This window comes from Phaethon aethereus (assembly GCF_964289735.1).
Source record: "Phaethon aethereus genome assembly, chromosome: Z".
In the NCBI taxonomy this organism is placed as follows: domain Eukaryota; kingdom Metazoa; phylum Chordata; class Aves; order Phaethontiformes; family Phaethontidae; genus Phaethon; species Phaethon aethereus.
The window spans coordinates 48,471,206-48,494,640 of record NC_138577.1 but is presented as its reverse complement, the minus strand read 5'-3'; the positions used below and the strand labels follow the sequence as shown (position 1 = coordinate 48,494,640).

At 41.1% G+C, this 23,435-nt stretch overlaps 1 protein-coding gene across 1 annotated transcript; it reads left to right on the top strand.

Moving 5' to 3' along the window:
* Positions 1 to 18,327: 18,327 nt before the first annotated feature.
* LOC309415785 (cryptic protein-like) lies at positions 18,328 to 22,521 on the top strand (the record flags this gene model as incomplete). Its single annotated transcript, XM_082013410.1, has 6 exons — positions 18,328 to 18,350; positions 18,917 to 18,966; positions 19,084 to 19,260; positions 20,155 to 20,269; positions 20,374 to 20,483; positions 22,397 to 22,521. 6 exons carry the CDS (start codon positions 18,328 to 18,330, stop codon positions 22,519 to 22,521), a joined length of 600 nt encoding a protein of 199 aa, XP_081869536.1.
* Positions 22,522 to 23,435: the final 914 nt, after the last annotated feature.

Sequence of the window (23,435 nt, the reverse complement as noted above, 5' to 3'; positions counted from 1 at the left end):
CTGGTCTCAAACGGTGTTCCCCAGGGCTCAGTTTTCGGGCCAGTTCTGTTCAATATCTTTATCAATGATCCGGACGAGGGGATCAAGTGGTCCCTCAGTAAGTTTGCAGACAGCATCAAGTTGGGCACGAGTGTTGATCTGCTTCAGGGTAGGAAGGCTCTACAGAGGGATCTGGACAGGCTGGATAGATGGAACAAGGCTAACTGTATGAGGTTCAAGAAGACTAAGTGCCAGGTCCTGCACTTGGGTCACAACAACCCCATGCAATGCTACAGGCCTGGGGAAGAGTGGCTGGAGAGCTGCCTGGCAGAAAAGGACCTGGAGGTGTTGTTCACAGATGTCTGAATATGAGCCAGCAATGTGCCCAGGTGGTCAAGAAAGCCAATACCATCCTAGCTTGTATCAGAAATAATGTGGTCAGCAGGTCCCTCAGAGGTCTGTACTGGGACCAGTACTCTTTAATATCTTCATCAATGATATAGACAGTGGGATCGACTGTACCCTTAGCAAGTTTGCAGTTGACAGCAAGCTGAGTGGTGTGGTCAACATGCCTGGGGGATGGGATGCTGTCCAGAGGAATCCAGAAAAACTCAAGAAGTGGGCCTGTGTGAATCTCATGAGGTTCAACAAGGCCAACTGCAGGGTCCTGCACCTGGGTCAGGGCAAACCCTGGTATCAGTGCAGGCTGGGAGATGAAAGGATTGAGACCAGCCCTGTCAAGAAGGACTGTGGGGTACTGGTGGATGAAAAGCTGGACATGAGCCAACAATGTGCACTCGCAGCCCGGAAGGTCAACCGTATCCTGGGCTGCATCCAAAGCAGTGTGGCCAGCAGGTGGAGAGAGGTGATTTTGCCCTTCTACTCTGCTCTGGTGAGATCCCACCTGGAGTATTGTGTCCAGCTCTGGAGCTCTCAGCACAGAAAAGACATGGACCTCTTGGAGCAGGTCCAGAGGAGGGCCACAAAAATGATCAGAGGGATGGAACACCTCTCCTCTGAGGACAGGCTGAGAGAGTTGGGGTTGTTCAGCCTGGAGAAGAGAAGGCTCCAGGGAGACCTTATCGCAGCCTTTCAATACTTAAAGGGGGCTGATAAGAAAGATGGGGACAGACATTTTAGCAGGGCCTGTTGCAATAGGACAAGGGGTAATGGTTTTAAAGTGAAAGAGGGCAGATTTAGACTAGACATAAGGAAGAAATTTTTGACAATGAGGGTGGTGAAACCCTGGCACAGGTTGCCCAGAGAGGTGCCCCATCCCTGGAAACATTCAGGGTCAAGTTGGTCGGGGCTCTAAGCAACCTGATCTAATTGAAGATGTCCCTGCTCATTGCCAGGGAGTTGGACTAGATGACCTTTAAAGGTCCCTTCGAACCCAAAGATTCTAGGATTTCATGGTTGTATGACTAGGGCAGTGATTGTCCCCGTGCACTTGCACTGGTGTGTTCAGTTTTGGACCCCTCACTACAAGGACATTGAGGTGCTGGAGCATGTCCGAAGAAGGGCAACGAAGCTGGTGAAGTCTTATGAGGAGCGGCTGAGTGAACTGGGGTTTTTTAGCCTGGAGAAAAGAAGGCTGAGAGGAGACCTCATCGCGCTCTGCAACTACCTGAAAGGAGGTTGTAGTGAGGTGGGTGTCAGTCTCTTCTCCCAAGTAACAAGTGATAGGACAAGGAGAAACAGCCTCAAGTTTTGCCAGGGGAGGTTTAGATTGGATATTACTAAAAATTTCTTCACCAAAAGGGGTGTGAAGCATTGGAACAGGCTGCCTAGGGAAGTGGTTGAGTCACCATCCCATAAGGTATTTAAAAGACGTGAGGATGTGGTGTTTAGGGACATGGTTTAGTGGTGGACTTGGTAGTGTTTGGTTAAAGGCTGAACGTGATGATGTTAAAAGTATTTTCCAGCCTAAATTATCCTATGATTCTACTACTGCTACTGAAGCTGTTGCCAGCACACAAGCACACTGGACTAGAGAAAAACCAGAGAGTTGTACTTTTGATTTACTCTCGTGTTAAGTGCACTTATTTTCAAAACAGAGATCTGGGCTGACAACCTCCATTTATGGATTTCTTTCTGATTTACATAGGGACAGTTGAGATAAAAATGCATACATTTTTCACTGCACAAGAAGTACAGATTTATGCCTCATGTTCTCTGTAGCCCATGGGGCTTTTTGGTACACAGGAACATAGCTTCAAAAGAGCAGTTTACAAGTTTAGACCCACTCTCTGCCATGAATTTAGCCAGTAGTTAGGTGGTAAGCTCATTCTCACCAGATCTAGGAGACATGAGTTTAAATTGCCTTGAGCTTGAATACATGTCTCCAGCCACATACTGTCTAAAATTCTGGTATAATAACTCTTATCAATAAAACATTCAGTGGTGCACAAAAGTCCCACAGATCGAGTGTGTTAAATCTGACAGCTCACGAGACACAAGCAGAGGTAAGCTAGGAAAGCACTCCAAACATGTCACTTACAGGAACAAATTAAGCAGAAGAGTATTAGAAGTCTCTCAGTACTCTGTGGTATTTAAAAGAGCGAGTTATTTGTCCTTTTGCCTTACAGCTGTACAGGGTCTCATCCTATTCCTATAGACACAAAAAGGAGGTGATCATTGCCTTGAGACTGGCAAGAAAAAAAAGTTGAAAACAGGCATTTTGCCTTTCTCTGGCTTTTGATTACCTTGCTACAGCTTCTTCTGCTTCATGCAACCCTGGCATATCCCAGATCCAGTGATCCTTTTGCATTATGAGCACAGGTTTTTTTACTTCTGTGGACATTTAATGGAAAGGCATTCAACTCTTTTACTGCATCAAGGAAATCTTTAACCTTTCAGTAGGCAAGGCAGCAGCTCAGGCTCTAGCAGGCGCTACCTTGGTAGCCTCAAGAGATGAGCTGCTGGAGGGACATTCAGTCAGAAGAGACATTCAGGCAGAACTTTTGCCTGCGAAGGGACAAACTGGAGTTGCAAGCTTCATGCATTTTGTTGAATACTTCATAACTACCCCAGCTGGAGCAGTAATACTGACAGGATTTCATGAGGTATGGAAATCCTTGATATGCACACACTCAAATCCATCATCTTTTACCTCTATGAGTTATAGGGAGCTTTTATTCTATACACCTTCCACACAGCACATATTTGTCAGTGTGTCCCAGGCATTTTACACTCACTGTGCTTATATTTTGGGCAGTAATTTCCTACACAAAGATGTAGGAGCCCTAAAAGCAGTGTACAAGTAATCACATGGTAGTGGTTTCACAGTAATTGCACAGATACTTGTTCTGATTATGCAGCAAATATGAAGTTCACTGCCCTCTGGTGAAATAAGAGTAATTTTCAATTCCCTAAAGTAATAGTTTACATATGAGTCTGCTGTACTTCACAGTAAATACTAGGTTATGCAAGGCAATGTGAATTTTCTATCTATTTAATTTGAACTCATTTAGGAAAAGAAGATATTATTAATCAACCCTGAAATTTTTGATGTCCCCACTTTCAGGGAAATCATGGCTTAGAGTATAATGCTTTACAAGGCATTGCCTGTATAGAGCCGCATGGGTGGAGAACCTGACAGGCTGATGAATTCAAGTTTTTAAACTGAGCACCCAAGTACAGTGTGAAGATTATTACAATAAAAGACAAGTTCTACAGATGAGATCTGGCAGGACATACTAAGCCTAAGGGCTAAGAAGGGCATTTACAATCTGTGCAAGGGGCAGCAACTCTCCTGCTATCCTCCTTTCTCCGTGTTCATGCAGGGCTCACTCTCGACTCAGACGGCTACTTAGGAGAAATATCTTCAGAGCTGAAGGTGCAAGGAGAAATGCGCACTAAAAACTACACCCTTCTTTGTCCTGGAGCCTGTGCTCACTTGTCCCAGACACAGTTGCCTGGAAAACAACAGGCTGGTTTCAATGAAGTTCCAAGGTTTTGCAGTTTGTTTCTATGGTACTTCTTTATTTCCTTGGTGAGGGGAAAAAAAAAAAATAATCCCTGGGTACCTCCACAAAATCAACCTATAGACTGTGGAATTAAAGTTGCATGACTGGACTCAAACATAAGCTTTTAAAATTTCTAACAAGATATTTAAATGTCCTTCTTCCCCCTGTCCTCAGGGTATTAGCCATTTTTTGTTTTGTCCAAACCACGCTTTCAAAAGGAAAAACTATGAAATTTGAAGTGCTAACTTCAAGGAAGCTTTTTTTCCCCCCCACTCATTTCCAAATATCCAAATGCAAATATGAGCTGAACCTGGATTTCAAAATTTTACAAGTTTTACTGTCAATAACAATAAAGCTCAGTGAGGGCATATGCATGCACACTCACCAAACTGCATAACTGACAGATCTTTCCTGATGGGAGCAAAGAATCCCAGTGGCTGCAAAATAAACAAACTAATTAGCAAGAGTTAGTTTTAAAACTCCATCCTTGGAAAGCAATATGACAGTAACAGAGATGACACTCCAGTCCAGAGGTCCTGCAGAGAGGGAAACAGATTAGACTTCATTTCATCGCCTGCAGGCTTTTGTTTAAGCCTTTTCTCTAAATGTCCAACCAAACATCGTTCCTCGTCTCCCCTGACAGCTTCTGTTGGTTTTCATTATTATTTCATCCTATATTTTATCATGTGGTTTCAGAAAAAAGGTCGAAGCCTTTTTTGTTTTCACAGTTTGTCACGTCCTGGTACGGTGAGTAAAAACCTGAGCCGCACTGACGCCAGCCACACATTAGAGCTGTGGCCTATAACAGTTGCTGTACTCACAGCTGAGCATCTTTCTTGGTTTGGCCCAAAACCACTGTCTAATACAACTCCAGGGCCAGATGCAGCCCCAACACAAAGAGGGCACAACCTTGGCCATCTTCTTCATGCACAACAATTACATGCTAGAACTGCACGTTCTTTTACTGCTGTGTTGCATTAGTTTGCCTCCATCCACATGCCCACATCTCGGGGGGGGAATCAGAAGAAAGAACTGACAGCAACACCAAACTAAGAGCACCAAAAAAGACCTTTCCTGGAACTCTGTCCCTGGATGTGACCTGGCCTACTTCAGTTCATTGTGGTTGCAACACATTGCTTGCATCAAAGCCCTTCACTTCCACCATGAATATGAACAGATTGACATGGTCTTGCTAGCTATTAATGAGGTAATACCTTTTGTGTGCATTAGGTAGTTATAGCAGAATAAAATGAGATAAAAAAATTAAAATCTGCTCAAATACCAACAGTCTAGCTGCAGTTAGCTTCTGCAGGAAGAACTGCTTTTGAGTAACCCAGCAAAAGAGCTCTGCACTTCTCTCAAACAAATGTCTGTCACAACTGCATACATGGGCACAGAAAAATCATAATAACTATTTTTTGCACAACAATAAAGTAAGTAGATAAAAACAGAGCTAAGCGATCACTGTTCTTTATGTTGATCATGCAGGAAAAACAATCTGCCAAGGTGCAGACAAAGACAATCTACCCATAACCCATTTAATTCTGCACAAACCATGCTAAAACAGACTGAATCCAAGTACTGTGCTATGTATGCCCTGGATGACAGACTTTTGGTTCTATGTTGCCCCCAGTTCTCACTTTTTAGGCCACAGCAGATTTTTTAGCCACCCAGTGTGAATGTGAGAGTAGAGAGTTAGAAAATGCTTGCAACCAAATGAAAGGCAAAGATTGCATTGGGGACTGTGAAGAGAATGGGAGAGGTTTGGATTTTTGCTGCAGAAACATTGAGAACCTTCTTTCCTCTTCCATTCAGAAAAGAAAAAATTTTATTGATACCACCTGATAACTGTTATTTTCTACCAGTTTCTTTGCCAGTGTTTACACAATAACAAGCAGACATGGGTCAATAAAAGGATCAATAATAAGAATTAAAGCTAAGGATATTAAAATTGCCATAATTACATTCCAGAAAGAGCTGGGCAGAAAATTGATTCCCTGTCCTGCAAATGTTGAGACGTAAAACATATTCCTGCTTTGCATCAGGACAAAGCCCAGGATTTTCTTTCTTTTTTTTTTTTGTTTGTTTTGTTTTTTAAAGACAGACAGAAAATCTGCAAGACACAAAAGACAGAGGAAGGCAGACATGGATGAACAGAGATGGGCTTTGAAATAGCTAATAGACTTCTGGCTGGGACGCTAAAATTAGATTTTTGCAAAAACACAAGTCCATTTCTGAAGCTAAATCAGAAAAGGTAGGATTTTAAACTTAGGTCTCACAAATCTCAGCTGAGAGCTACAACTGTCAAGTTATTTCCCTTTTTTGAAGGTGAGTCCCTGTTCTTGAACAATGCTCTGTCAAAACAATACATTTCCACAGCATCTCATTTGGACATCAGGCCTTTTCCAATTTGTCAACATTTCCAACCAGCCACAGCTACAGGACTGCATCCTCATTGTCAGACTCGCAGAATGGTTGCCTGAGGCTACCTCTATGCAAGCCCAGAAATTCAACCTGGCATAAAGACAGAGCATTTTAATATTTTTTTCTTTGCATCCAAAGATGAGTCTTCTTTTTGCTAAATGGACGCTTGGGAATGGACATAATTTCTGACAGAGTAAAACCTTAACACAGAATAAGCTATACTGACAGTCAGACTCTGCTTTTAAAACAATATAACCAACGTTTTATTTGAATTTTTGACAACAGACCATTTTTCAATGTGATTTTTCTGTCCTTTAGTCCCTCTAGAGGTTTAATTCCCCTTTCAGGAGCAATAACAACTTACAATATTCCCATTTCCTCTTCTCCTTGTGGTCTCCACAACAGGGTACACCTTCCTCTCAGACATGCTACTCAAGTGTTTGGGAGGCTATGCTGCAAACCAGATGGAAGAAAGTGATCAGACTGAAAAACAAGCTCTGCTGCAAAATCTTTTATGCATCTACCTCCCTTTTTTTGGTACAAATTCACAGGCATGTCTCTACAAGACAGAAAATTAAGCTGGAGTAGAAGCAAGGAGATGGTAGCTCACAGTTTCACTGATCTCTAGGATGGAGTTGTTTCATGCTCAGGCTGACCATTCCTTTCCAGTCATTGTAAAACTCACATTCAATCCCCATTGTTCCACAATAGCATCACACCAGCAAACTTAGCTTCTCAGAACTGCATTGAAACATGGTGGAACCCTGTGGTAAAAACAAACCTGCAGTTTTAATGTCACCCACACTAGCATCGTCCTATGTGGTCTGAGCACCACTCACCTAAAACAGACAAATGAACTATATCTAGTGTATGTAATAACACTGTGTGCCGCCTACAAGTTTTGTCACCTTGTTTTCTCAAGGCTCCCCTTTGTGGGGTATACATTATTTTCCGTTTTCTTCCTATGCATCCACAAAGTTGTCTCTGTGATTTGTTGGTTGGGGTTTTTTTGGAAGTGTAATTTCTTCATCAGACAACTCTTACTGTCTAATATTGCAACCCAGTGCTGAGATGGCAAACTATGCACAAGGAGTCTTTTTAGATCTGGAGGAGAAGGGAGGTATACAAAGTCCGTAGGGCAGCAGAAAAACCCCTCAGGAAAATCCTCTAATACCAAAATGCTCAAAATATTTTTTCAGTATGTTTTGTATTCTGTCTTGTTAATGTAAATATATATAAAAGCCTCCTGTTAACAGGAAAGTCACAGTGGATGTAAGGGAACAGATGTGCAATGCTCATTGAAAACACTGTTCCATATAAAGGGAGATATTGTACTGGCCCTTTGATCTGCAGAGGGTTGTAGATGTTTCCCCAAAGGCCCTAATGCTGCAAAACTGTCAGCTACTAATGAAGAGGTAGACTGACACATCACAGAGTAACTCTGTACACTGAGAACTGCCACTTCTCCGTACTTGGCCATGCTCCTCTGCACAGCCTACAGGACAGCAAGCGCAGACATGCCAACATCTGCACAAGACTATGAAAGGCAGAAACAGGGAACGTGCAGGCAAGGCTAACCAGAGGGAGGGCTACACACTGCTACATTAAAGTGTTAGCACTGGGGCAAGTTTGAGAGAGAGAGAATAGAGAGATTCAGTGATAGAGAAAGAAAAACCACCAGACTGAAGATCAGGCTTATCAAGTAGTAGAAGTAGTTGGTAGATCAGTGCTTTGAAAAGAAGCTTTTAATTTCCCCTTTTCTTTTTTGTTAACTTAAAACCCATGAAGTTAGGAGTTACCCAAAGCACCTAGGGATCAACAGGCTTTGTAGAGAACAGGCTTCCTTACTTGTCAATATTTCATTGCACCTATCCCAACAGAGTCACAGATAATGATGAGGGCCTTGCTGACAGATGCCAAATTGAGCAGTGGTAATACCCAGCAGAAACTTAAATACAAACTGTATCCATTGGTCAGAGGTAAGCCTTGGGACATCCTGATGAACCTTTAGCCACTGCAATAAATTCCTGCCAATCTGCCAGATCACTCAGTGCAGGAAGGGTTAAAAAAGCAAAATGATCCCCAACATAGTTCTTTTCCTCCTTTGCACAAGTGGATGAAAGCAAACTCACTTTGATACTTAGTGTGTGCAGGAAGACAAAGACAAAACCCCACACAGGGCTAAAGAAGGGGTACAGCCCATCCTCGTGGGGTGAATGCAGCTCTGCAGAACTCCAAACAGTGCCTGCAGAGCTAACAGAGTGGTATGGCTTCCCCTCAACAGATATGTATGTACTTAGTTGTCGTATTTTTAGGGAAAATACAAGTTAACTGGAGTTTTACTCTGAGTTTTTTACTCTCAGAGTAAAATCACAGTGAAGAATAGACACTTAAAAATTATCACGATGTGGTCACTTAAGATCAGGCATGCACAGATGAGCACTGGATCAGATAGCTATGTTAAGATATGTCCCAGAAAGCAGTGCTAGACTAAATATTCATTAATGTAGCTCTGCATCTAATTTGCAAATTAACTTTGCTAAGTGGTTTGCAGTAGTTTACAGATGGCAGACATAATTTTGGTAAGAATACATAAGAGGTATGCATGCAAGTACAGATTTTTCACTGTGGAATGAGTGGGCACGGGTGCTTCAGTGGCATTAGCTCCAGCTGCACAAGCGCTATCCCCAGCTAATACAACACTTCCATACATCAGAGGGTATATCATGATGACATGGTTCCTTCACTTAAATCAGGGATAGTGTTGCTCCCTCATAAACACTTCTGATTTTATTCTTGTGAACAGAATCACTTCTGTTGAATATATTTAACCTGTTATAAATACACATGTATCTAGTGAAAGGACTGTGGAAGAAATTTTATATCACTAAGGAAACATCAACACAATTGACTAAAAGAAGAAAACATTTTTTTCTTGTCAATTTTTATGTGTGGAAATGAAGGGCAGTTTTCCAAATCATAAACTGTCATAGGCCCCCAGAAATCTGCCCCCTGTAAAAAGAAGAAGATTTAGCAGAGAAAATGGTAGATTTTAACTTAAAGAGGAAGTTTATAAGTGTTCCCAGAGTGTCCATTAAGAACTAGTTGAAATGAATTAAGCTAGGACAAGTTTCACCGTAAATGTTAAACACATACTCATCTCAAGCTCTAAAGACATCCCAAATTTGCAGATATTTTCTCCGCTGCCATTGTCTGGGATGAAGTTTACTGCTCACTAGAATTCCACAACTATTTCTTTTTAATCGTTAGCCAAACAAAACTATGTTAACAAAATACACACACACCATGTTCTCATTTCAGGCATCTATGTCCCTTGGAGACTCAAGACATAGTGGTAATCTATTAAACTGGTTCAATCTTTTTTTTTTTTTACCCCTACAGGTGGCTACAAGCAAACACTGATGAAAAATCACCACATTTACAGAAGTTTAGTTTTCTTCTTCAGTCATTCAGGTGTGCCATATTCAGAGGAGCTCAGCACACGGGCGAAGGTTTCATTTAAATACAGTTATATCAATTCAACTTTTTTTGTGAGGCTGCCCTCTATGTTTGATCTGCAAAAGGCCCAAATTTAAATTAAATAATTGGAAATGTAAATATTTTCTCTGCTGCGAATGATGATCTGAATGATTTGGGCAGCACAACTGAGAAGACTGAAGTCTGTGGGAGGAGAAGCAAGGCAGGAAGCTCATAAAAATCAGATTTTCTGCCAAAAAAAAGTTCTATTTGCACAATTACACGTATGTATGTCACAGTGTGAAACTGGTATCTTTTCTTGTACCCTCCATAGTCCTTATTATCAAGTAAAACTGTGTTCCAGAAAAATCTATCAATTTACTGTTCTTGGCTTCCAGAGATTTCTCCTCAGAACGTTTGGTGTTAGAGGAGTCACAGCACAAATATAACTGCTCATTATATGCCCATATTAGGTGACTCAGACTATCTCTACCCTCTTGTCTTCAGGGAATTATACTAACATTCATGCTGCAAGAACCGCTTTCTGTGGCAGAGTGACTGTCCTACCACACCAATGTTATATCATTCCCAACCTGCAGAGTAACCAGAAAACTGGGTTTTCACATTGCATGTCTCTGGTCTCAATAAACAAATGCCATCCAGCAGAGTTCGTCATAATTAGTTATGTCACTCATAACTGTTTCCTCTCCCGACTATATAGCCATGCTTCAAGAAAAGAGAAAGCTTTACTACCTGTAGGCACGTAGTAACAGATATGGAACTACCCCAGTCTCTTTTCCTTAAATCTGTAATCACTTACTCCAAACCAAAAAGGGAAAAGTGATGTCAGAAGGCCAATCCCTAAGTGAAGCAGATGTTGAGATGTGCTCTGTCTCTAAGGGCACGACTCTATACAGATCCCACTGTTGTTTTTGTTTTCCCCCACGTTAATCCCACTGTCACTGCAGAGCCCTCCAGCACACTGGAGTCAACCATTGATGAAAGAGAGATGGCTTCTTTCCTTCTGTAGCCCCATGACAACCTAATTGCTTACAATAACCCTTATATTCCAGACTTCACTCATGGGGTTTCTAGTTTGCACTTTATTGTTGGATTTTTGTGTTCTCAGAAGCTGTTCACAGGTTGTCCCTTACATCCACAGTCTAGAAACTTTCAAAACAGGCTTTTGCTACTGCAATCCATTCTGAGTGCCTGGATGAAGATATTGAAATTAGGCCTCTGTTGATAAACACAGTTTTCCCCAAGCATCATTACATATGTGCTGGCTCTGGTATACAAATGTGTTTTAGAGACGCCAACCTATGCAGCTCCAGTTCAATTCACACAGTTCTCCAGTTAGTGTGGAACAGAAATGAAGCCATTGCAATGGCAAAAGTTCAACTTCAACACGTTCCTCGCAGAAAAGCAACCTGGAGCACAAGCCATCTGCAAACAGTGGTACATGCAGCACATTTTGGATTGTTGGGCCAAGGCCGAGCTGGAACCCAGGGCTGGCACAGGGGACAGGACCCCTCAAGTGCAGTAATAGACTGGAGTCTATTTACTGACAGCAGTAAAAATTATGTTATAGTGTTTTGTTTCTATTTTAATTGATACTAATGTTTAACTGCTATTATAATAGATTAAAAATAACCACTGGATCTCTCATTTTTGTCTGCCATCCCTAGTGCCTACAAGGGTAACTGTCCAAGAAGTGTCAGACCTGTTCCTTACACATACGTCGTCATCAATACCCAGCTTTGCAAAGTGACTTTTATATATGTATACAAGCTGCTTTCTACTTTGTATTCAAAACTGTGAATTCAAGAAGGGGAAAAAAAAGGATAAAGATGCTATGGTTTAGGATGATCTAATAGCTCATGACACCTGAAAAGATGTCCTGCCCACCTCCTTCTTTCAATGCCTTGTTCTCATCCACATGTTTTCCTCAGCCCCCCACAAGTCACCTCCAATGATTACTGGACCTCTTGCTGACATGCTTCATTTTATAAGCCAGAAAACTAACCCAGAAATAAAAGTGGATAGGGTAGTTAACAAATGGATTCATGTCCATAAGAGGTCTAATGCCACAAGAGCTAGCACAAATCTCAGCATATGCTTGACTTGGGAATTAGCCTTCTAACATTGTCTCAGCTTCAACATGTAGCTTCATCTTAAAGAAATGCCAGCATCCTCAGCTAGCTTGAAGGTCAAAGACAGGTTCTATGCAAGGGTTTCCATTCATGGACATCTGGGATATGCATCCCCAACTCTGGATTAGGTTGTGGGATCACCACACCATCTGGGACTCCTTCAAGGCTGCTAAGAAATTCCTAGTTTGTATCATGCCACATAAACCCAGAAGTCTTTATGGGGACATACCCTACTGCAGCACTGTTAACAACAGGCTAAGCCACAATGCAATACTTCGGAATGAAAACAGTGAGGGAAACATCTGACAGCTATTCAATCTTTGAATTGCTTCTGTCTTTACTGCTAGGGTGGATCACCTGACTGAGGTGATTTTACTCTGCTTTCAGCTGACAGGACCAAACAAGATTGCTGAGCCGGGCTAAAATATGCCATTAAACTCAAGCAATTGCATTTTGTATATGGAAAAGATAGATTTTCAGCTAGATGCCTAATGTAATTTTGCAAGAGAGATGTAGCTTGAGTGCATGACTGCGCTAATACAGTGTCCCCAAATGGCCCCTTAGTAAGACAGCACAAGACTTGATAAGCTTTATGCAACCAAAAAGAGCCCGTGCTTAAACCTGAGATGTTGACACGGTTTCCTGAATGGTGGACAAGACAGAGACACACATCTGATAGCATGTGGAGAAGTGTGTTCAGCAAAAAATGTGGTAGAGCTCAGCACTACTAACTCTACAAAAATACTTTCTGTCTTTGCAGAGCTTGGGGTGGTTAAAAGCATCATCTTTTCAAACTTCAAAATAAATAATGGTGCAAAACTTTCTTTTCCTCAGTACTTCCCTTTTGTTAATAAAATACCAAAACTTCTTTTATCTGAAGAAGAAAAAGAAAAGAAGTCTCAGTCTTGCAGACTCTTGGTGTTTACATTGGTTTGTTTGCCAAAGAACCTTTCCCTCAGAGGAAAATAACTGGGGTCTTCTTATCACTTCCCCTATATATTGGCAGAATTTTTTTTTTTTGCCATACACAAAAGACATAAACGACATTCATTTTCATTACAAAACTCTTTAATTACCATATTGATTTTTTTTCATCATGTGTAATGACTAACTATTAGACTCAGTAGAAGGAAAACCTACAGGATGCTCTTCTTACAATGCTGGTTTTATTCCATAAATTTATGTCAGTCTGTAACAGAACATTACATTTTTGTACCACATCTGCATAAGGTTCCCTCTCCAAGGGACTGCTGTAGCTGTCTCCTTTCATTTAGTAATATCACTCCCACCTTGTTTGTACTAACCTTCATCCATATACTGTCAGAGAGATGCAGGTTGACTGCTCTATTCCTCTGTATTAGTGCTAATAGGATGAAAGCATAGAAGGTGGTATCATTATCGTGTGGATATATTGGCTGTGGTTTATTTCCTAGGGAGGGAAACACCAGTTTAAATTGATGAACTGAAATCTGTTTACAAATTCCACAGTCAATTTAATCCGGTATAAATCAGCTCTGCTACAGAAAGGGCCTGCCTGTCAGACAGCTATGGCTGCTTATCCCTGCGTCCAGTTTCTTCTAGCACTAGTGCTCACGTGATGAACCACATCAGGGAACTGATCTAGCTGAAAACTAACCTTTTTTTTTTTTTTTTTGCCAGCTGAGTGTTCATTCAGATAAACTCCCCACGCCAGCTCACTCACTCATGGCTGCACAAACAGTAATAGCAGTGTGAGAAAGGTAGTACAAACAAATAGCCCATGGTGTAAGACAGAGGGGGACTCATCCTTTTAGCAGCAGCCATTTATCCTGCTTAAGCTGATCATGGACCTGTGGCATTAGTTAACCTGGCGCCAGTCACTGTATGGATTATCTTATTTTCCTGCTTTTTACTTCCTCAAGTCAATTTGTGGCAAATTCAAACTAAACCAATGTAAGCTTACAAGAAAATATGGGGACAAATCTTTTAGCAGGGCCTGTTGCAATAGGACAAGAGGTAATGGTATTAAAGTAAAAGAGGGCAGATTTAGACTAGATATAAGGAAGAAATTTTTCACAATGGGTGTGGTGAAACACTGGCCCGGGCTGCCCAGAGAGGTGGCAGATGTTCCATCCCTGGAAACTTTCAGGGTCAAGTTGGACGGGGCTCTGAGCAACCTGATCTAGTTGAAGATGTCCCTGCTCACTGCAGGGGAGTTGGAGTAGATGACCTTTAATGGTCCCTTCCAACCCAAACTATTCTGTGATTCTATGATTCTATAAGCCATTCTTAACCTGAAGTGAAAAAAGCTGCTCAGGGCATTTACACTGCTCATTTGAACCAGTGCAAGCCCTTGTGCCTGTGTATGATCTCCACTTCATACACACACAGAGATGCAGAGGCAATAACAGCAATCGCTACGTGATCCTACAGGAAATTCTTGACAGTAATAAGAGCTGGTCTGACCAGCCCCTGTCAAGAAAGTTCTGTGACACCATAAAAATCATTCAGTCCAACTGTGTTTAAGTTTTACATATCCTTTAGAAAGCAAGAATGCCTGTGTATCTGTCAGAAGTCCTAGTAGCAGCTGTAGCCAACAAAAAATCAATAAAAATAAAAAACACAGGCTGGCTAGTATTAGGTCTTTCCATCCAGGATCCTTACCATTCAATGAGTTAAGCATATCCTGAGAGCTCCCAGCCTAGACTACGTGGGGTTTGTCCTTTCCTCAGAGAACCTCAGTAGGTCAGCCAGGCTGACAGCTTTCTTCACAGAAGTCTCTATTCCCAAGATTTCAATAAATGTCCAGGGGGGATATAATTGCTTTCCATTGTTTTGCATAATATTCTGCATAACTGATTCAACATTGTGCAATCTGGTTAGAGATCTAGTCCTTGCCCTAAACTGGAATTTCAGAACCTAAAACCTAAACAGCAGACACTTTGGCTAGACTGGCTGTTGTTGAATTTTGCATATCCCAGAGCAGGCTTTCCAGCACAAGTCCCAGGAAGCCAGGGACACCCACATTTTCCTCATCCTTGTTTCTTTTTTGCCATTGCTACCTCCAGTGCTTAAGCATCTATTGATCCTGAAGCTCTCAGAGACACTGAGTATCTACAAGGGAATACAGTTGGTATGAAACACTAATATACCAAAAAACAGTACATATTACCCACACCTCATGCTTCACTGTAGTGGTTGACGTGCACATTGGGAAACAGTGCCAGAAGGTGTAGGCTGTACACCTACAGTTCCCTGCATAAGCGCAAGAGGGGTTATGTGGACTAATAAAGTAACACCATGTTTTCCTACCACCCTTATCCACACAGGCTACTTGACCTTCTGTCAGAACTACCAGCACTGAAGGCCCCTAACTAATGGTTAACCATCTCCTGTGTGCACAGGGCTTGACTGAAATGCTCAAGACCAGCTCTTTGGTTGGCTCCACTCTTATCTTACTTGAAACTGATAAAGAGGGTGCACCTACCCTTACTGCAGCTCCTTGCAAATCCCCAGGCAGAAGCAATCACTTTCTGGCAGATTCTGTCAACAACAAACAGCACCACTTTTCCGCAGTGTCACACCTCTATAGCACAGTCAGGCAACAGCAGCATCTCAGCAATTTACCTTGTCCTCATTCTTATGTGTGCCTTGCTGGTGAGGCTGTAGGGAAAAGGAAGGAAGGAACGAGGTATCATAGTGAGAAATGTTTACCAACTGCTTTACATTTCCCCAGGCTGTTAGCTCTTGCAGTTACAGGAATGACTTCTGATCTTAAACAAATGGCACAGGGTGTGAAAATTGATCAATATTTCTTTACCAGCATCCCCATTTTGAAAGTTACCTCAAGTATAGGGCTGAGAATCTGATACCCAGAAAAGCTCTCCAGGAGAACTGTATTGACACTGCATTTAGTAAAAAAAACAGTAGGTGTGATGTTCCTGTGTTTACTTATCTCTGTTTATTTTTTCTGCCTTCTATCTATGGGAAGGGGAAAACCAACAAAATCGATGCTAAATGACAGCGTTTCAGCATCTGAATATTGTAACTCAAAGTGATATTACCAGTTAGACCAAACTGAAAATGAATGTTTCGTTCCTAATACAGTAACAAAAAACAGTGAACAAATGTAATTACAGCTGTTCTTTTTAAACTCAAAATACCAATGCTGTTATACAGCTAGAGAACTCAAATGAAGGCAAGAATTGTTTGGATTGTAAGTATTTTTCACAAGTAAGTATTTTCATGTGTTCTTAAAACAAACGTATATACATGTTTCATGAATACATGCAAAAATGACATCTCTCTCATTTTGTGTGAAACATCTTACAGTCCTTACTCAGAACAGCATCTATTATCATGACAGTAGTTGAACACATGTGACAGGTTTTAAGCAAGTACCTGAACCTTAACACGTCTTTAGTTTAGGAGTTCTTGTGAATCACAGCAGGTAGAGGCAGACAGCATAATGGTGAGAGTAATCTGTCCCTTCAAAACTGCTGCTGTTTAAGATAGGAAAAACAAAATCCTTTCCTGAATTAACATGTTGTAATTTTTATCATAACATTCTTTCTATTAAATATCTTACCTACAGGTGTTAGCACATAAGTTCCTCTAGCACTGATTTAGTTGAATTACACATAAACATACCTCACAGCCTCTCAATTCCAAAAAAGATGGTACCTTAGTACAAGTCTGGAACAAGAATAGCTTCATCTAAATCAGTTTAAATTAGTAACAAACATAAAACACACCATGAAACATTACCGCAAAGTTAAAGGTGTTAGGTTACATCTACAAGAAAATGGTTGAGCTTAGATCAATTGGAGCCAATAGTTGTACCAGCACTAGAAATAGCTTATCCACTAAGATTGACATAGTCCAGCAGAGCACACTCTGCAAGCATTCCCTCCAGAAACAGCGGTTTCACATCTCCAGCCATGCACTTCTATTCTCTTGTTGGAAATCAGTGTCCCCACAGGAGGCATGAAAGAACATGTCTTCAGAAGTGTCTCCATCTGCTTCAGTGTGAAGCAGGTTGACTTAATTTGGACAGCTCTTTCTGTAAATTAAGCCAGCCTTTGTACCAAATTGGATGAGGCGTGTTCACAGCTTCCAAACCATTAGTTTACATGTGGCAAAGCTGGCAACTGTCAGCCACAGGGAGTTACAAACAAAAAGAGATGACAATGTCTTTAGCCAGTACAGCCATTTCTTCAGTGAAGGTCTGACCCATATGTCTGATGTGATCATATATCTAGCCAAGGTGCAATATGTACTAGCTTTATTTTCACTGGCATAGTGAAAGCATCCCTCTTCCACATGCCCCCCCAAGACAAAACAAAGCTGTATTGTTGCAGTTTCTCATTACAGCTTGGGTAAAGTCCATGTGCACTCTAGAGTACGGTTAGAGCCATTTGTGAAAAGATTGCCCAGAGCTGCTTTTTTACCACTGTCCAGCTGCAGGTCTTTTTGCTGCCGCTGCTGAGCCGTAGTAAAGTTGGGTGAGTGGTCCTAGCCATTTCAGCACACATGGTAAGTTAAATCTAGGTATCTGCTGATGTTGCATGGACTCAGACTAGGAATACTTACTAATGGGTCTAATTTTAATAACAGTAAAAAAGTTTCAAAAGGTATCTTACATCATTTATTAACAGCTCTTGTGAGAAAACAAACTTCTGTCCTTGACCTTATGCTGCTCTCTGTAGTACTTTAGGTAGAAATCTCTAATGCAAGGTCTAAGGATCATCTGTGCTGCAAAGTAGTACATATTTCATAAAGTAGAACCACCTGTAGAAAACCCTGGTAGAAACAGGGCACGTAGATAGAGTTGAGGCTTTCTAACCTTCATTATATACCTGCTGCAGTTTATATCTACTGGAGCTCTGCAGCAGAGTTTTTTCTTCCCCATGCAGTGTGAGGTGGTACAGGGCTTTTTACGTCAAAAAATAAACTGGAGTTGAGACTTTCCTGGCTTGGGTTTTTTTCGTGTTGATGGGCCCTTAAGTCTCCCCTCAGCAGTGGGTGTCCCCGCTTTGCTCCACCCTTCAGCAGTGCATGTAAATCGAGGGCAGGCCAGGGAGTCCCAGCTGGGAGAGATGGTCCCTGCCTGCCAGGACCTCAGTGAGGGCTCAGCAAGCGGAACAACTGGCCACTATGTGTTTTCGACGTTGTTGTAAGCTGGACAGAAAGAGCAAAGTTTCATTCATCCCCCTTTCTCCTTCTCTTGCTGCCGCGTACGGTGGGAGGACTGCTGCATGCAACAGCCTTCAGTGAGGGGCTTGGAACCTCTTCCTTCTGCTCAGGTTTTCCTGGAGGACCTCACGGGTGTTTCAGGCTGCAGGAAAATGTACTGGGGAAATCATGTTAGGTAAGGCTGCCTGAGCTGCCCCAGACCTTCTCTAGCCACAGATGCTTTTCCTTCTAGCAGTGTTTTTTTTGGCTGATAATCGGGCCAGGAAGCTGAAAGGAAAAAACGTACCTGGAACTGCGGGTGAAGGCTAATGTTTGCCTTTTGCCTTTACTGCTTTTGTAACTGCTGGCAACAACCTATTTGTGGTAAAGAAATGTGTAGAAAGAGACATTTCTGACTGGCTGTCAACCAGCAAATCTATGGAATCTATAGCTTTCTGAAAGTAAACCTAATCTACATCTTCTGCAGTGGCCTGCTTTGCTTCAGATAATTCATTAGTGACAATAAATAATTGTCACTAGTTCTCTGCCTGCCGGCTCCCCCCCCCCACCCCCCCATTTTCAAGCTAAATTGGAAGGCTTTGATGCTTCAATTCGAATTACTACAGGCACATAAAGTATTTATAGTTTACACTCTGAATGGCTGAAAAACCTTGAAAAAGCTCTTCTCCCTCGCCCCAAAATCTTCGTTTTGGCGTTTGTGTTATTAGCACGAACTTATTTCAGCTCTTTATTTTTTTGTAGAATTCTTTTCACTGTGACTCTGGTCTGGCAGGCGGTTCATTTAGGAAAAGGTAAGGAAAATTTCGTGGGTTTCCCCCCGCCCTCTCTGTATTTCTCTTGTACATTTACAGTATGCATTGCTTCATCACAAGCTACACTTCGGTTCCATATTTGCACTTCTTGTCAAGGTCGTGAAAAAGAAGAACGTGAAGAAGATGTGAAAAGTCTCAATGCCACAGCACAAAAGCAGCAGCCCAAGAACGAAGGGACTACTATAAATGCTCTCAGTGACATGAATCGGAGTTATGAAAGCAGAAAGCAACAGAATTCCAGGGCATTGGTACCTTTCACTGGGATTACAGAGAGTAGGTAACATTATTTATTTAAACAATGCCATAAAATTGCTTTTCAAAATACTGTATCATAGTAATGTTTTGATTGGTGTCCTGGAAGATTCCAGCGGGTTGATTTTTCTATAGCTGCTTGCTTAAATTATTCCCGTGGCCACTTCTGATATGGTGATAAAAATTTAAGGTAGAACTGGGAGCCCTTACCTGCAAAAGGTGGTACCGGAAAACAGGGAAGGATACTAGGAATTAAGGAGGGGTTGGTCCCTTGGACTTGCAAAAGTGTTTGCAAAATTCTGCTCACTTTTTAAAATTAACCACATTTCATGACCAAAAATTATTTTATTTTTAAAAAGTTTGAACGGTCTGAAAGCAGCAGTACTAACAGGGAGGGGGAAGAAAAGGACAGATTTATGTTTCCTCCCACATATATAAAGTTTTAGATTGGTATTCAATCCCAGGAGTCCTGAGAAAGGTCTGAGGGAGCATTCCACTCCCAGCTCAAAACTAAGCGACTGCTCCCACTAAGAAAGCCTCAAAGCCTTGAAAAATAAGCACCGCTTCCCGGTAATAATGCCCCATTTTTCTTAGTGTGACTGAAACCTGCCTCCCTCAAAGTTAAATATTTCCCTTGAATACATGCCCCTGCTGCTGCGGGACTTGCCAGGCGTTGCTTCTTGACCGCCCTGTAATCCCTAGTAGTTTGCTTCTAATCCTTAACTAAACAAACTGGGCTTAACTGAACAAACACTCCTAACAGGCAGATAATTTTACTGTCTCTAAAGACAATAAAAGTAGATATCCTTAAGGTTCTTTGGCAACTGGAGAGACCCGAGAGACAAAGTGAGGAAAAAGGGAGGGACGTTCGGAGCCCCCGGGATGCTTGGTAACCTCTGTAATATCGTCCTGCAGGTAAAAAACTGAACAGACACTGCTGCCAAAACGGGGGGACCTGTATCCTAGGGGCTTTCTGTGCTTGCCTAAAGCATTTCACGGGCAGATACTGTGAGCATGATGAGCGGCAAAGGTAAAAACCAGGCCAAAACCAGCGAGCGTGAGCGAGCTGCTCTGGATGGCTGTTTTCTGTGGTGGGATCAGGGACCTACCAAATGTCTCCCTTGTCCTTGACAGCAACTGCGGCAGCATTGCCCATGGCGCCTGGGTGCTGAAGGGCTGTTGGCTGTGTCGGTGCGGCTACGGTACTCTGAACTGTCTCTCAGAAATAATGCACGATAACTGTGGTAAGGAATGGCATCAAGTCAACCATTTTTATCTTGTGGGTAATGGAATTGCCTTCTGCTAAAAGTGATGTACTCGAAGGATGCTGTATGTGTTCTCTTTAGTCTTCTGCAGTGGCCTGCTTTGCTTCAGATAATTCATTAGTGACAATAAATAATACTGCTGTTGCCTGTATAGTACATCACATAAAATACTCCAAGTTCTCTATGATCTTTTGCAGTAGGAAACTTCCCCCATTTTAATTGAAATTCACTGGTATTACATGTTTCTCTCTTCTGTGAAACCTGGACGTCTCTTGACTTCCCACTTAACCAGGACAATTTGTACAACTAAACTACATCCAAGAATATAAAAATGTTAGATGAAGAAAGAGGAAAAACCAGTAGTGTGAGCTGGTGTGGTAGAAGTAGAAACCAGTATATTACACTAGAGAAACAAGTACTGAAAACTTTCATGTTCTTTCATAGGGTACTTAACACATAAATAGCAGAAAACTAGTCTCAACCTTATTTTAAGATCTCTATCTTAATCTTTAAAAGTCTTGGACAGAGTTCTAGGACTGAGCACATAGTGTTTACACTGATCAGTGTAAAGTAGTAGCACCCAATCTCTTCAAAAGAACTGTATTGCTTTAAGTCTTTATACATCAGCCTATGAAAACCCCTGTATAAAGGTTTGAGTATTTTTGTAAGCCGTGTATCAGCTAGCATAAAAACTTGAAGGATTGCTTTACAGGTACTTATTTTCCATGGAAAAGTGGCTACTGAAATCCAGATTATTATCAATACTCTGAGATGACTAATGAGAGTTTAATATTTCATCTCCAGTGGCAAAGTTAGTGTAAAATATTCTTGCCCTTCTCCATCTATGATGTCTCAATCCTACCCCTTGCTCTAATATATTTTCCTTCAGTTATGCCAACATAACTAGTTAGCAGGGCAAGAAAACAGACATAAATAGCTTCAAGATTCATTTGCACCCCAAGGAACTACCAGCCTGTTCTTTCCTGACTAGTTTCCTATCTGAGTAGTGGTGCATTGAAGCTGTGACTCTTGAGTTATACTCAGAAGTAAATACAAATTTCAAAACTTGAGCCTCATGTGTCCCCAGGATATGCCCTACTGTGTGATAAGCCCACAAGTCCAAAGAAGTGAAATGTAGAAGAAAGGTGACATTCTTATCTTTGCAACTACAGACGCACACAAAAAAAAGAAACAACACCAAAAACCCAAAACCACTTTTGCCTTGAAGCCATCTGTATTGACTAATTAAGTGTGGCACCTGACTTGCACATTAAACTCTTCAGAAGAGTTAAATGCTCAAGTTTCCTAGGGTGTTCACCTTTGAATCACTCCTGTTGTTTCCCGTTACAGGCCCAAAAGACTTAACAAGCCTAGCCATGCTCAGTGAAAGCAGTCTACTGCTTGCTACTCTTGAGCTCAGCTTAACAAAGGCAATAAAGGTGGCAGTGGAGAATCATCTGCTCATCCTCTGAGCAGAGACTCAGTGGCTTTCACATGCATGAGTGTATGGCTTTCTGCTTGTGCTAATAAATAAAGGCTCTTGTTGTTAAAGGAAGGGTTAAAAGGCTACATGCAGAATTGAGTGCATACCTCTTGTGAAGATCTTGTTCTTGCTTTGGCTTTTGCTTGGTATTTACTTTTGATTATTCTGAGATTAATGCCTCTAAGAGCTGATAAGTGCTATCAGTTGCTCCTCAAACGATCATTGATGGGACATCTATTCACATCTCTCCCCTCAGAATAGCCTCTTTGATTGGCTTTAACAGCTGATGCCTTTAACTTAAGTACCTGTGAGATGTCAGAGGACTTTCAAAGTATGTTGAAAATGTTTTAAGCTTTTAAATTTACATATTTTACTCATTAACCATCTTATTTTCTTGATATTTTTGTAGAACAGAAATCAGAAAAGGAGGAAATTACCAGACTATATTCTAATGGCCTAAGATTACAGCAGACAGTGTCTGCACTCACTTGCCTGCTCACTGTCCTCCTGGAGCTCTGTTGCTGGCAGTTGTGAAACTGGACAAAGGAAAATATCTTAGGGTTGATGTGTGACTCATAGTGAGGGTTACAACTTTTGTCTTCTGTGAGCTACAGGAGACTGTTCTACTTACATGTTGGAGGCAAATTAAGATGTATTAGTTAATGCTGAAATGCGTGGTTTATTATAAATTGAGATTATATGAATGTGAAGTATTTATTATTATTTTATAATTTTATTACTACTATTAATGTCTGATTCTAACAAGTGTTTAGTTCTATAATACTGTTCTTCCAGTGGAAGCAAAACCCCACGCCATGTTGTATGCCTTAAGTATTGTAAATTATAGTCATTTCCTTTGTACACAGTACAACTATTTTAAGAAATAAAGCTGATTTCCTTTCTGAAGAGCTTTTTTGTTTGGCTTTATTTAAACTTGAAAATTCTTATCTACCATTTGTCAGTAAGAAAAGGGTGGGGTAGAATGAACACTGACATTTGAAGAGACAAGGAGGAGTTTAAGGGTTTAAGGGTAGGTATATTTCAAACACTAATATACAGAACAACTCTAGAAGTTATATAGTCTTTCAGTTTTTATTATTATTTATTACAGCTAGATTGTATCTATGCATAATCTTAGGCAGGAAGTATATGTTTCTTAAAAATGCATAGCTGATACTTATTCGTCTTTTGGGGGTTTCTTTTATTTCACATCCTACAAACATGAGTTTTTCTTTTTTTAAAAGGGCAGCAAAGCAATCTTAAACTTTTTTATCGAAAACTAGTCTTGATTTATATACTATTTATTATATACTATTTAAATATAAGTATATCTAGGCTGTAAGATAAAAAATGTTTGGAATATGTAACTGCATTTGTAATGCAAGTTTATAAAACACCAGAAACATGTTTAAAAAAAAAATTTATAAAGAGAAGTCTAAAATGTACCT